The sequence below is a fragment of the Phaethon lepturus genome, unplaced genomic scaffold (assembly GCF_000687285.1).
Source record: "Phaethon lepturus isolate BGI_N335 unplaced genomic scaffold, ASM68728v1 scaffold19584, whole genome shotgun sequence".
NCBI classification, from domain to species: Eukaryota; Metazoa; Chordata; class Aves; order Phaethontiformes; family Phaethontidae; genus Phaethon; species Phaethon lepturus.
Window position 1 is genome coordinate 31,959 of NW_010537210.1, and position 14,817 is coordinate 46,775.

The 14,817-nt window shown below is 36.7% G+C and overlaps 1 protein-coding gene across 1 annotated transcript; it reads right to left on the minus strand.

Moving 5' to 3' along the window:
* Window positions 1–804: 804 nt before the first annotated feature.
* LOC104620268 (histone-lysine N-methyltransferase setd3) lies at window positions 805–14,336 on the minus strand (the record flags this gene model as incomplete). The annotated part of the gene is made up of 7 exons (XM_010286433.1): window positions 805–1,293; window positions 1,890–2,050; window positions 3,788–3,873; window positions 4,519–4,685; window positions 7,386–7,460; window positions 12,278–12,392; window positions 14,278–14,336. Coding segments are annotated over 7 exons (1,107 nt in total), but the record flags the coding sequence as incomplete, so codon positions are not given.
* Between the last annotated feature and the right edge of the window lie 481 nt (window positions 14,337–14,817).

Consider the following 14,817-nt stretch of genomic DNA (forward strand, 5'->3'; position numbering starts at 1 on the left):
TGAAAATCTCTAGCTAGTTGTGAAAACCTGAAGAAGCTGGGAAGCGACCTCACTTTGAATAGTACAGTTTAAAGCTGTGGCTTGGCCTATCTGCTTTCAAACTCTCCAGCAGCACTGCCAACCTTGTAAATAAAAGGTATCACCTGGAAATAAAAAGAAGTCAGCCTTTAAAAGTTGGTGAATATTGTATTGTAGCAGCCTAATTCTGACTGAAGAAGAAATGTGAGATATTTTTATACAGTAAACAAAAGAAAAAGTAAACTGAAACCTTCAGAGATCACTTCAAATGTATACAGTTCAGATTTTCATCAACATTTAAAAATGCCAATCATAAGGTTGCCACCTTACCTTTTTCTGGACTGGCATACCTGATTTTAAACAGGTTTTCCTCCAGTCTCCCAAGTTTCTGATCCTCTTATCCAGTTTTCTGCTGTACTGCTCTCCCACCTTCATGCTGAATACCAAGTCAATCCTGCCTTCTGCTTTTCTTGGCAGGAGGCAGAGCAAGCTTTTAATTTCGGTAGTCAGAGTGACAGAACAACAAAAGCACAGCAGATAGAAGAGCTTAATTCTTCCCCAGGAAGAAAATACATTTGGTTCAACAAAGGGCTGCAAAATCTTCCAAAGGCACCTCTCTTTCCCCCAGTTTTTGCCTGAAAGCAAGATGGCAATCTTAATTGAAAAGGGATGCTAAATCTTTTTAATAACTTAAAAATTCATTTTTATATAAAGCAGCAAAAACACTTTTCTCTGCAGAAAGAGAAATGTTAACAAAGAAACACACCAACATAAATGCACTGTTCATAAACTTCAGCTAATTTAATTTCACAAGAAAGTAAAATTTTAGGACTATTCTTTAACCTCATCAGTACTTTCTGAAGAAGATTCTTTGGCATCTTCAGTCTCTCTGTTGCTTTTCTCTTCATTTAGATTTTCACCTTCTGATTTGGTCCCATTAAATAGAGAGTTTTCACCATTTACAAACCCATTCTCTGTGACTTCAGCATCAATAGCCTCATCAATCTTTAAATCCCCTTGTTCTTCAACATCTTCTAGGTTTCTCAAGACAATAGGGAGTCTAGAGTCTGCCACAGTGTTCTCCAGCAAGGCAATATTGCTCTCTTCATATTTAGGAAGCGGAGCTCCATCTGCCATTTGTTTGGTATAATACTCTCGGCTAGCAGCTGCACTCTTTACTGCTTTCTGCAAGATCTCTTTTTCACCTAAGCGCAATTTGATAGCCATTATCGCATGTGAAGTAAGGTCATGGGTCTCCAAGAAGGACTTATCATCCTGTTAGAAAGGAAAAAGCAAGTTTGTTAGTAACAACCAAGACAATAAAAAAATCCCTCAACTTTTCTCTCTATACGCTAACAGTAAGTGACGCTAGGTTCTTCAGTCTGAGCCAAATGAGAGGGTCTGCATGGCATCCCACTGAAATTTGTTGAGAATTCATAAAGCCACCAAAAGTTTCTCCACATAGATCAGGCTGCATAACAAGCGAAGTCAGAAGACTTCACAAATACATGAAACACGTAGGCTCAGTTATACGCTCGCCAGAGCAGCATATCTCTTTGCAGTCTGGAGAATTCAACTAATAGACAACAAGTTGAAACTGATTCCCTATTTTACTAGTAGCCTCTATTTGGAGAATCAAAGAAAAAAATACATTAACAAAATTACATTAACAAAACTTTCTTTTTTGCAGTCTGATTTGATTTTCCTTAGATAATGCAAATCTGTTTCTACACTTTAAAAAGTACAGAATGAATTATGTACTAACATTCAGATTAAAGTTTGTAAAGACAAGATGGGGGATAAAATATCTTTCCTACAATCATAACACAAAACGTTTCAGACATTTAAATCACATATAATGATAATTTTACCTCCACAGTTGTTTTATAGGTTTTCAAAAGAAGGGATGCTCTGGCTTCTAGGAATGTCCAAAGTTTAACTTCATTGTGCCAGCTAATGGGAAACTCAGAGTTCCCCAGAGTGAAGATTTTGTCAATGGCATGCTCGCCTATCAAGTGTTCCTTCAGCTCTTCTGCAATAAGTATAAAACCAATCTGTTAAAAATAATCTCATCATTCATTTTGCCAGTTGACAAACTGCAGAAAGATTTATTTTCAATAGTACAGCTTCAAGCAGCTAACAAAAAAATCCTCTCCTCAAATAAGAATTATCAGATGCGCTGGTTATTTCTAGGATTCTCCTCAGTGAGGCAACTGGAAGTCTTGAGGTTAGCAGAAAATGGACCTTCTGCTCCACTCTGAAATAAAGATACTTTTTATATCATAGCCTCTCACACACAGCGTAGCTCTGTGACAGTAAGATGGAAATATTTTGTATAATACTGGGTAAACAAAAGGGAGTAATTCTTTAAAGAGTTCAGTGAACTTTTTGATAATAAAAGGAACAGGCCAGACTGTGCAAATAGCAATGGAATTATTTTTCCTATTGTTTTGGTAATCTTTTTCAGTAGCAGAAACTCCCTACAGTTGGTCAGAAAAGACATCCATCAAACAAACCTCACACTGAGTAGAAAATATTGAATCAGCTCCTTGACATTACACAAATTCCATTAATCTCTTCATTACCAAATTTCACTTCTGCAAAGCAGCTATCACAAGCTTCACAAACCACTTGCATATAGTTTCTCAATACACAGTTTTCTTACACAGTATTTAAGACATATGAATAGTCTGAGCACAACCACATAGAGTAATGCAATTAAAACGTTTACTAGCTATATTTTCTTCTCTGAGAGAAAATTCACCCCCTCATCAGCATCCTGAAATTTTCTTTACTTGAATTTACTTTCCTGAAGTGGTCAGGCAGTTGGACTAGATGATCACTGTATGTCCTTTCCAACTGAACTATTCTATTCTATTTTCTTAGTAAGTTCTAAAAGATGGATGACAGGATGCAGCGAAGGCATGACACTAACTAAATTAGGTTGTCCTTATTAAAGAAAGCAAATAGAGAACATGTGAAAACTTAACAACTTCGGTATGTGTATTGGTATAAAAATATATATCATCCACACAGCATCCCTAACTGAAAGGGAATTCTCTCACTGTCATGAAAAAGCGTCACATCTATAACGTCCAAAACTGCACCTGATTGGCAAGCACCTATTACAAATGTTTAATCGGAAGTTTCACATGCACAAATTAGGTGAATATTTATTAATTATACATATATTTTCCCTATAAAACCCCCTAACATAAGAGAAACACTACAGTTTGCAAATACATAAGTAGGTTTTGGATTATGAATTACCACAATATTGAAAATACTCAACTTAGAAATGTCTCTTCTATATTTGTCCTACAGTACAGAATATTCAAATTCCATAACTAAATGATTCTAACAGTAATGGCTAATATGCCATGATTTTAAGCATGTAAATCCCTAGGTCTCACACGATCTCAATCTGTGAACCATGTTTAAATCTAAGAACTAAAGAACAAGCTCCAAAGCTCACTCATTCACAAGAGCCTGTTAGATTAAAAAAAAAATTTAAAAATTGCATCACCTCATGCTTTAGGAGTTCCAGAAAGGCCTATGTTACTGAAATACTCCCTCAGACAGCATGGACAAAGATTGCATTTCTCACTAGCTTATAGATCCCTTTTTAACCTCAACTTTTCCAGTGTTCTAGCTTAATGTTTTATGCAAATGTCTATTACATTCCTGCATTAAAAAAACAACACAAACAAAAAAACCACCCCAACCCCCAAACAAATGTAAATTAGGTTATGTTTCTAAAACATCCTACCTTCGCTCATACAAAACACTCGAAGGAAAGCCAATAGCTGGGCAGAGATTGGAGGCTCGGTAGAGTGCAAGGCAAAAACACTAGAACTAATAAAAGAAACAATCAAACAGCAACAGTAAATGCAAGTTCTATTGTCATACCTTTGAAATTATTTCAACATAAAGCATCTTAAAGTACACAACAAATGCACTGTTACAAAAGTAACTTTTAAAAAAATGGGTAATACTCATTCAAACTAAAGAAAAGCTTCCCTAACCTGTATCTGAAAAGAACAGTTATCTCTACAATTTTACACTTACAATTATTTTTATACGGCTTTCATAATAAATTCATGAAAATGCAATGTTTCACGTCTGCTGCTCCTAACAGTACCCTCTGGACTGAAAAGACTAAAGGAAAATGCTGTGGTTCACATACTGAGCATCGTAGTATGTCTGCAAGGGATAGGAAAGAAAGAAAAACCACAGATTGCTTCAAATTAATCCTTGCTCTTTTTCTGTTCAAATGGTTATTAAAGCAAAGGCTTTTTTCCTTATATATGGTCCAAATTAGATGATAACATAGCTCAGAGAACTTCTGTAAATATTATTACAATAACTTTAATTTGATATACAAACAGGAGAAATATTACACCTAAGAAACCTATCATAGAACAGCTTTATATATGCTCTACTGGACACTGTATACTTTGGACATGTTTTAGAAAACCCATGGCATTGTATTTTACTTACGTTGGGATACCAGCACGAGCTAAGACCTCTGCCTTCATAGCATACAGCCTGTCACTTTTACTCACGCCAAGCTTTATTTTCACTCTGTCATGTGAATTATTATCAAAGAAAAAACCACTGTGGATCACAAATTCAGCGTTTGACCGAGTGCCATAAAAAATGTAAATCTAGAAGGATGAAAAGAGAAGTGAAGGGACAGGAAAAAAAGCTTAAGATCAGCTCACAAAACTGAAATAATTTGAAAGTTATTTCCTGAAAGAGTTACTATTCTGAGTACAAGGTTTATTTGGTTATATAAAGAAACACACTTTTTTTTCTGGTATCGATTCAAATGCTGTATACAGTATGGAAATATACTTCAGAGGTAGATGTAAACATATCCATGCAACAGAGACTTTGAAAGGAGAGAAGAGGTTCTTATTTTTTACTCTAAAAATGCTTTGTTTTCTCACAGTCATAAAATATCAGGATATGGAAATAAGCTTTCAAAGATCCTATGCCTTTTAAAGGCTAAAAAATCTGAGACATGGAGGGCCCATTAAAAGAAATTATGTTTCTGGGGTCATTCCCCCTGTATATGTCCACCCAAAAGAGTAACCTACACTGCTGATGGATGAACTTTGCTTTTGTTTTCATGTTACCTTAAGGTATGGATACACCAAACTATATCATACAGAGAGATTTGACCTGTGTTCAGCCAGTATTTATTTTTGTGTTATACTCTGAACTCTTTATCTAAAGCAAATAGGTTACTTAAATTCACATTAAAAAAGAAGTTCCTAAATATAACCTGCAAAAAGTGTTTAATTCAGGGCTAGGCTGCACAAAGTACATGGGACAAGAGGTCAAAGTAGCAACTGTCTTTTCCTGCATCAAGAGGATATTTTCCCCTTTTGTTTGAAAAAAAGTTTCAACATTTACTGAACTCCCTTCTTAACCTTAGGGTACAGCAATGTTCTGGATACCTGTAAGCTTCCACTCCTGTCCAGCTCACAGAGAAAGGCACAGTGTTCTCTTAAGGGCTCAACAACACTAATGATGCCATTTACTTACTTTGTTTTCAATTTTAGATTAGAACTATTTATCCTAAGCACTAAATGCTTAAGCATTACATTAAATTGTAGTAAACATTATACTGTAACACACTCGTATAATGAACAAGTGACCTGCCTAGGTACATTAAAGCAGTGGCGAAGGAGAGTTGCTAACCTCTCAAGTTTTAAAACCACTGTGATACATCTCATATTAAACTAAAAGTCACGTATCATGAGTAGACTATATACTATGCTCTTACACTCTAGGACCGTTTTACAAAAAAGCCAATTAAACAGAATGACAAAGTTGCTTTATTCAAGGCCAGTGTTTGATAGATTTTGTGGACTTCTGCTGGCTCACATTTTTTAGTAGTAAAAGCAAGGATCATACACTCTTCCTGCTGAAACTGTAAGAAATAACATCTGCACAGTGTATTAAAAGACTGAAGAATTATGTAATTAAAGTGCTTTAATGATGTCGATAACAGTTAAAGTTTGCACAGAAATTAAAAAAAAAATAATCTGATAAATAGCAGACAAAGTGAAAATACTAAAATAAAATCGAAATAGAGGAAGCCTCTATAATTGAAATGGAGAGAGCAGCCAGAACAGCTATATGACACATCCATTGCCAGCTGTGGAAAATTATAAATTGGATCACTTCTGCAAAAACTACGGACCCCTTTTATCTCATCATACCGGTATTGGAAAATACAGCAAATTTTTGACTACCATAACAAATTCTAAGAGCACACAGAAAAAATATACAATCACTGTAAACCTCAGCACAGCGATGAGGATAAATATACCTCTGGAAAGACATAAAAAGTTTTCAGACAGATCTTTGTTAAAAAAGAAGGTAACAATACATAAGAAAAACAAAAATCAAAATATTATTGAGTGTAAGACTAGCAAAATAATAAACAAAAGGCAATAACTCAGAGACTGAATTGCAAAACATTTCAGGATGTTTCATAGACAAAGTCTTTTTCTGGCCATGCTGACCGCAGCTGCACAAGCGGTAAGAAAAAGACTGCCACTATACTTGAGGGCTTAGACTGGCTGATGACACAGCACAGAAACCCTCGTACCGGAGATTTCTTACACTCCTGGAACCACTGTCTTCAATGCATCACTAGTGTCAACACTCATTTTTGTATCTTGGCAGTTCTGAACAAAATGCTGGATTCCTGGAACTGTTCCACACACCTTTGCAAGACTCACCCTTTGATACTTTCCGTTTCAGGATGAAGGGGCATGTGTACATGTGTGCATGCCTGTGTGAAAGGGAGGGCGTATATTTTTAGGTTCTTTCTCATTTTCACTAAGCATGGGAATGGTAACATGGGTAAAATGACTGGCAACTATATGGCATTTAACCTCTTGTTAAATGAAGAGTAACAAGAAACATAAGCCAACAACATTTTAAAGAAAGACTCCACAATCTGCTATTGCAGACAAAGTGACACCCCAAATCTAAAATATATTTATCTTTGGTCCTTCGGATATGGCCTTTTATTAATCTCATCCAGAACATCAAACTCATTGTCTGTGTATGTGCATTTACCAGTGATTAAATATTTAAACTAGTTCTCTAAAACATGAGGAAACAAAACACTCCTAAAGTCGGGGTCTACAAAGTGGCAGAAAATATTTTATTCTGAAAAATGTGCACTTATTTAGTTTGGTAGTATTTTCACACAAAACTAGCTCAGCATAATAAAATTCAAATGTAGCAAGGCTTAATCCACACCACTCTGCTATTAAAATTTCGTAGGGAGTTACCAAATGTCCACAAAACTCAACAATTATGTAGGTAATTGTTCACACTACCTGTTCTCCAGCCTTGAAATCCTGAAGCGCTACACATTCACACCGGTCATCTTCTAAATTGTAGCCTGTAGTGATCTATCCAAAGAAAGAGTAACAAAAGCACCTTTAGCATTTTATTTTTATCTCCCCCACCACTGAAAAACTGTTGTCCTATTGAAAATAGATATTAACAATAGCAATTGTATATATTTCTTTCTCTGCACAATATAATAAAGTTAGTAGTAATTGTTTTACAATTCTTGAGCAATCTCTTTTTCAAAAATCTCTGTGTTAAAGAAATCTAAAGGAAGAAATAACTTACCAGAAGTACACAGAAGGCTCTGAGGAAAGTACCCTCCATAGACCACAGACAGTCCCGTGCTAAAGCCAGCAGCTTGTTATAAAGTTCTGGAGTTTTCAGTCGCTCCCATGAGGCCCAAGGGAGCAAGGCACTGACAGCTCTATGTGCTGTGCTTTATCCTCCAACTGCCAGCACATTTTTGATCTCTCAATGAAAAAGGATTAGATAACTGTGGATCTTTAAGGGATATAATCTTCAGAGAATTATAATTTACTTGCAAATAATCCCTTTATCTAAAGTTAAGTAATACTCTTAAAATGCTAAAAGGATTTTTTTGATGGTAGCAGGCAATGGAAGAGGATAAATTCTCTTAACAAACCTGTACTTCTCTGAAAAAAAATTACAAAACCGTAAAGCAGTCGCACTAACAAGTAAAGCTATCCTAAAACTGTAATACTTTTAAAAAGTGACAAACAGCACATTCTTGAATAGTATTACCAAAGATGCAGGCACAGACGCAGCCACAGGATCGACCATAAGCTGCTGAACAATCAGGAAACAACTTTTACAGCAGGTATTCTGAATTAAGTATGGACAGAGCTAACTTATGGAAAAATATGCTCTGAGCCTGGGGAAAACAAAACAAAAAAACTTAGAAGCCAAAGATTCTCTCTCAGCCTCTGAAAATAAAAATTTGTAAGCTGACTTATATGTGAGCTGCGGTATACCTTGATTCCCATCTTGGATGCAGTTTGTCCAAAGACTGAACTCCATGGATTATTTTAAAAGCTTGGTTGATAGTTTAGATGTTAATAGTTTTACAGTGCTTGCAACATCAAGCATGCATTTGTCAGCCAAAAACCATGCTTTCAAAGTGAGCACAGGGAACTTGTCTATGATGCAGCAAATCCAAAATGGCAGTCGCAGGCATGGGCAGCCTGGCCCTGTGGAGGCTTGCAGAATTGCTCTGCATGCGGGTGCCATCACTTCAGGTCTATAAATGCATTTGTGGTATGTTGAGATCAGAAGAGAACAAGAGAGTCATGTAATATAGCCTACTGCAAAACATCGGCTGTAGTACCTGAACACAGAAATTCCTGTATATTCACTGTGCTGGACTGAACGATTTTGAATTAAGATCTCTCATTTAGATGGTTATCTTGCTATATTCCTCGCTACAAGAAGGACATGAGGTGCTGGAGTGTGACAAGGGCAACGAAGCTGGTGAGGGGTCTGGAGCACAAGTCTGATGAGGAGCGGCTGAGGGAACTGGGGTTGTTCAGTCTGGAGAAGAGGAGGCTGAGGGGAGGCCTTATCGCTCTCTACAACTACCTGAAAGGGGGTTGTGGTGATGTGGGTGTTGGTCTCTTCTCCCAAGTAACTAGAGATAGGACAAGAGGAAATGGCCTCAAGTTGCGCCAGGGGAGGTTTAGACTAGATATTAGGAAAAATTTCTTTACTGAGAGTGGTCAAACATTGGAATAGGCTGCCCAGAGAGGTGGTGGAGTCACCATCACTGGAAGTGTTCAAAAAATATGTGGACGTGGCACTTCAGGACATGGTTTAGTGGGCATGATGGTGTGGGGTTGATGGTTGGACTTGATGGTCTTAAAGGTCTTTTCCAACCTTAATGATTCTGTTATCTAACCCTGAATTGCAGGCTGCAAGTGCTAGAGGATTTACCTTCACTATGACAAATGTACCTTCTGAGTTCAAATACAGTCATCTTAGGAAAAACTGCAACTTCCATTCAAAAAAGGGAACTCTTGACAGCTACTTGACCTGGCCTGAAATTTTCTTAGTGTGTAAACTCAATGAAATACTTCTGAATGTGAAAACTCCATTCCAGTTTCTTGAAATGCCTTTGGAACAGCAGACTTTCAAAGACTGGGGAAATTCCAGTATGTTAGGAGAAGTATCCTGTCAATTTAAGCATGCTTCACTAGAGTACTGCTCATTTTTAGGATTTTTTTTTTTATTTTTGCCCTTTAAAAAAAAAAAAAACAAAAAAACCAAAACACAAAACCAAACCAGCACTGCTTCTGAAAGGCTCTTCTATAAAGCATAATGGAGTGCTAGACTCTTATTTCCTCTTTCTTTTAATAGCAGTCATGTAAGAGAATTAACAGGGTGTTTACTTCTCTTCCCACATGATAGCTGACAAATTGCATCCCTTCAGTTTTATTTCTGAAGCAGACTGATACATGAATTTCAAGTTGTGTATAAAGCATGCAATAGTCTGCTTGGTCAGTGATTAAGGATGGACCCAGCCCAACAGGCAGAATATAGCTTATTTAAAGCTCTGGCAGAACTGGTAATCAACCTCTGACTGTCAAAATACAATCCCACTAAAGAATAACAATGAGAAATGCATGAAGACAACCATTTTGATATAGTTCTTAGAGCCAGGTTGATCTAATTAATAGTGTCAGAAGCAAGAAAAAGCTAGATGGACCTAGCTCCAGTTAAAGCCCAAAGAGCATTTTATTATCTAGCTCATGACAAAGGGTCCTGTGGAATAAAGCAAGAACAGGGATCTACAGTAGCTGATTGATCAAGAATTGTATTTCAGCACTATGTTCGGGATAGACTAGACAGGGGTGCATAAAACACCATCTTTTGTTTCTTACTTTCCTGCGATGAAGAACAATTCCCTTCATGCATTTCAAAGGGATGCGCTATGAACAGAGCAGAATCCACCCTCATCTTACTCTACAATAATATAAGCTACAATGCAGACAGCTTGGGTATCTTAGCAGTGTTTTTCCCTATTTCTAATAGCACAAGGAAACTAACAACAGAAATAGGTTTAGTAGTTTTTCTTAGCCCATTATCAATATTACAGTTGTCTATCCTTCCTAAATCTGTAACCATTGAAACTAGTTTCTGTAGAAATATGAAACAAATAAGTAACGTCTGTATAACCATACAATATATTTAAGTCCAGCACACCCCTCACCACTGTCCTCCCCCCTTTAGGATACACTTCAGCATAGAAGAATGCTTCCAACCCTGATACACTACTGCACTAGCAGGTTTGGCTCCATATCAAGCCCAGTGTTAAAGAGCATAATAAAAATAAAAATTACTTTATCAATTTAGATAAAAGTTTCAATGATTAAAACAACATAACTAGCTGCTCTTTTAATATAGGCTACTTAAATTTTTCCCTCCCAGAGTCTCAATTCTCTTCTTCTTTCCTCTAATCCCAACTTTGAAGGCATTCATTAAGAGCTGTCTAATGAATATAGACAAGTCTCCGCAGAAGCATCTGAAAGAGATGCCCAGCAGGAAAAGGGTACAGGAAATACTGATACTTGCAGCTAACACTTATATTACAAAAATACACATTTCTGAATTTCAAGCCATTTTCTTTACGTTGGAGACTCTTACACAAGCTTTATTGCTAAATCAAAGTTATGAAATTGCATAACAAATAGTGAAAGGCAAGAATCACTGTTAAAGAACAACATGTAATCACCTTTTAATATGGAAAGGTAAATAAATAAATAACCCAAACACTTGCAACTTTGTAGCCTAGCCTACCATGCTGTATTTAGTGCAGTCACAGTAACAATAAAGTAGCTAAATGTCAAGTGAAAAACAACTTGCTTTACAATGTGTTCATTTAAACCAGGCTTTTCTTACACCAACAATACTAACAGGTGCTGCTGTCCTAACACTCAGGTCAGCTCTCCCACAAAAGAATCAGATTAATTGAATAGTACAGTCACATTCACTGCTTACAACAAACAATACTATCTGCTGGAAACACAATTAGAGGGTATGAGTTTTGAAGAGTACACAAGACTGGCTACATAACAATGATAAACCATCCTCTTACGGGTTTCCATTTCCTTACTTCAACATTAACCAGCCTGTTAATGAAATCAAGACCTCATCTTCTGAACTAGCTCACATAAGCCAAAATGTCAGCAGGTCTGACTTTCTATAGACATATGTCACCATTTAAATGTTTAATATGCCCTAAAGTAGTATTTTTGCATTTTGTTTCTTTGATGTAGTAACAGATGTACTGTTTTTGTTGAACTAGGCTTTGTTCTTGTTGTTGCTGTCTCCATAACGAGGCTCTTTGGGCATGGTTAGGAGAACAGGCAGTATTTTGAGAAACAAAATTTTGCAAATTTCTAACTACTCTCCCTACTGGTAGCTACAAAGGGCAACCTCCATTACTATCTACTTTCCTACTCTCAGAACAAATCTGTCCAGTATTGTGAATCTTTTTCAGCCCATCAGAAACAAAACTCCATGTCAGAAGAATATTCAAACTTGGCTAGGAAAAAAAAAAAAGGTATCATGTAACTGAAAACTTCTAATGGCACATTAGATGTATATGAGACATAACTGTATGTAAGTATACAATCACTTCAAGTTTTCTCTAGATGAAGTTCTCCCAGAAAAGCTATTGTAAGACATCTAACAAACTGACAAATCTTTCTTTCAGATATTAGTTTTTTAGGGTCACTTGGGAAGATAAAATACCTGTGTTAAGCAGCATAATGAAAAGTGTTATTACACTGTTCTACAGCAGTTGAAAGGCTTAATAGTTAAGCCCTAAAGCCTTTCACAGCAACACTGAAGAAATCCTTACCAGTCCATTAGTGTGATTACACATGTCCCATAAAGGTATTAAAGCCAAAGTAACTCTGGAACCATCTTCTGTTGGAATCTGGTTCTGCCGTGTCATAACAGAGGAAACCGCCCATCTACAAAAATTAAAAACATTAGATGGTCAATGTTCAAAACATCAATATAAGATTGGCTGTAGTCCAACCTGAAGCAATCATTTAGGCTGGGAGTTTCCAAACGTAAATTTTCTTAAAGATCACACCAACTATAGCAACAGTAGAAGGCAATACCACTTGCAGGAGAAGCACCAGCTCCTTTGTTTCTAAGGCAAGCACATAGACCAATTCCCACATCAGGTTGCAAATCCCACCCCTCTTCTGCACCCTGCAACACAACCTTCATACCTACCATTACTTCAACCAGGACCCAATCCTATGTCACCTTCTGCTTCCCCAACTCTTCACTGCACACATACTTCTCACCACACATCCCAAATCCGGGGTCAGCTATTCCTGCAGGCTTCAGAGTCACTCACAGCTACTGCTTGGCAGCAGTAGCTCTCATTTATGAGTAGATCTTGTAAGAGCCAGGAGGTACTTTTCCCCTTGCTCCCTAGAAAGCTTATGTACTGCATGCACTAGAAACCAGTGTCATCATCTGACTTAGGCATGATATTTTGGTAAGCACTTCTCTTCGGCTTGTGAACTGTTGGCTTATGTCAGTATTGCTAAATTTTCTGCTTAACAGAATAAAGAGGGGAAAAAAAAAACAAACCCAAACAGATATCCAGGTAAAAAGAATGATGAAAGTCTAACATAGTTTAGCACACAGACATCATTCAAAACCCTTCTAACTCAGGTGAAATAAAGGAAATGCCAGCTCCCTATTCAAACTTAAGAATCTTCAGAAAAGCTTAAATTTTAGAAAATACTGAAATGTTAATTTTTATTTTATTTCAGACAAAAATGAATATTAAATGCCAGAGGGAGAAGAATAATCTTATTTTCAGTATGTCTTAGCCTTAATACATATATTTGCTGTGGGGTTGGTTTTTTCGCTTTGTTTTTTTTGGGGGGGTGGGGCACACACACAACACCACCAGGAGAAGGTCAAAATAATTTTAACTCTCATTGACTCCACTACTAACAAGTATTTAATATACAGAATTAGACTTACAGAAGGGCTGGAGATTACTTAGACTGTCAAATTGAAATCTACTTAATTTCTAAAAAAAGCAAGTTAAAATTGTGAATAATTCTGATATACAAACATTGACTGAAACATAATAGCCATATGTGTCTTTCTAATTGTTGTACTTTATCTGCAAAATTTTAGACCACTTCACATGTAAGTTGGTGTGTTCCTTTGTGACCCTGTAAGTGAAGGAGGCATGCTTTGGAAATCCCACTTCCATAGACTTACCCAGAAGTACAACTACACTAAGAAAACATCCCAGTAAGACCTCATGAATGCTTTTATTCATGCTATTTTGATCACTTAACAGAATTAAAGCTTTTGTTATCTTAATTATTCTTATTTTTATCTTAATTATGTCACTCCCTATACCACCTCCAAGTGACACTCACGCTTCACGTGTACAGCTTAAGTTCTCCAGCTCTCCTGTTCAACAGCCACTGTAAATATAAGGTTTTACTATGTGCTAGTAAAGCCTTTTATAAAACAAGAGTAGTAAAAAAAAAAAAAAAAAATCCTCAACCCCAGAGCCCAATCCTCCTGCAACATCAGCCGAATTATTTCCTTAAGAAACAACAAATTACCTTACTAATCTCAGACTGTGTGTGCCAGCTGGATAAATTAACTGCTTACAATGACTATTCCTTTGTAACAATTAAAATCTGCATTTTTATTTTACCTTTTTCTTCATAAAGAAAGTGTATTAGTATCAAATCCTACACTTAACATTTCGGTAACAATAAGGCTTTCCCACCAGTGAAGCATTTCCAGGGTCCCACAGTTCACTATATTTAAAAAAAATTAAAAAAAATTAAAAGACAGACCAACCTGTAGTCATCATAAGTGAAAGAATCCTTTAAGGGCAGTTTGCTGGCATTAGGATGGGTCTGGGAAACGCAAGTTTCAGAAAAAGGTGAAAAGAGAAAGAAAAGAGAAATCAGAAATCAGTCAGCAGAATTTCATTATTTAGCTGCCTAACAGATCCTAACAAGAGCCAAATGAAGCAGGAGGCGTCCAGCCGCGCTACAGAGGGATCATCATGCTATTATGCTCTCATACATCACTGTCAACTTAATTTGTTGTGCCCAGCAGCCGCCATAAATCTGTTTCTTCATATTTCAAGACTGGAACCCACAGACACCATACAAAAATAAAAAAATTTAAGGTGGACTGAGTATGTGAAGGTAAAACAAAACCCAGCCCATGGTGCAGGGAGGGTGGGGGAAAGAAATCAGACAATAAGCACATATTAGGTTTCACCAACTTCCACATTTTTCCTTTTCTCTGGGATGTCAGTAAGGTATTTCACAAATGCAAGTAGATATTATACATATGAGGTTGTCAGTTCTTCCTCCATATTTGTAAAGG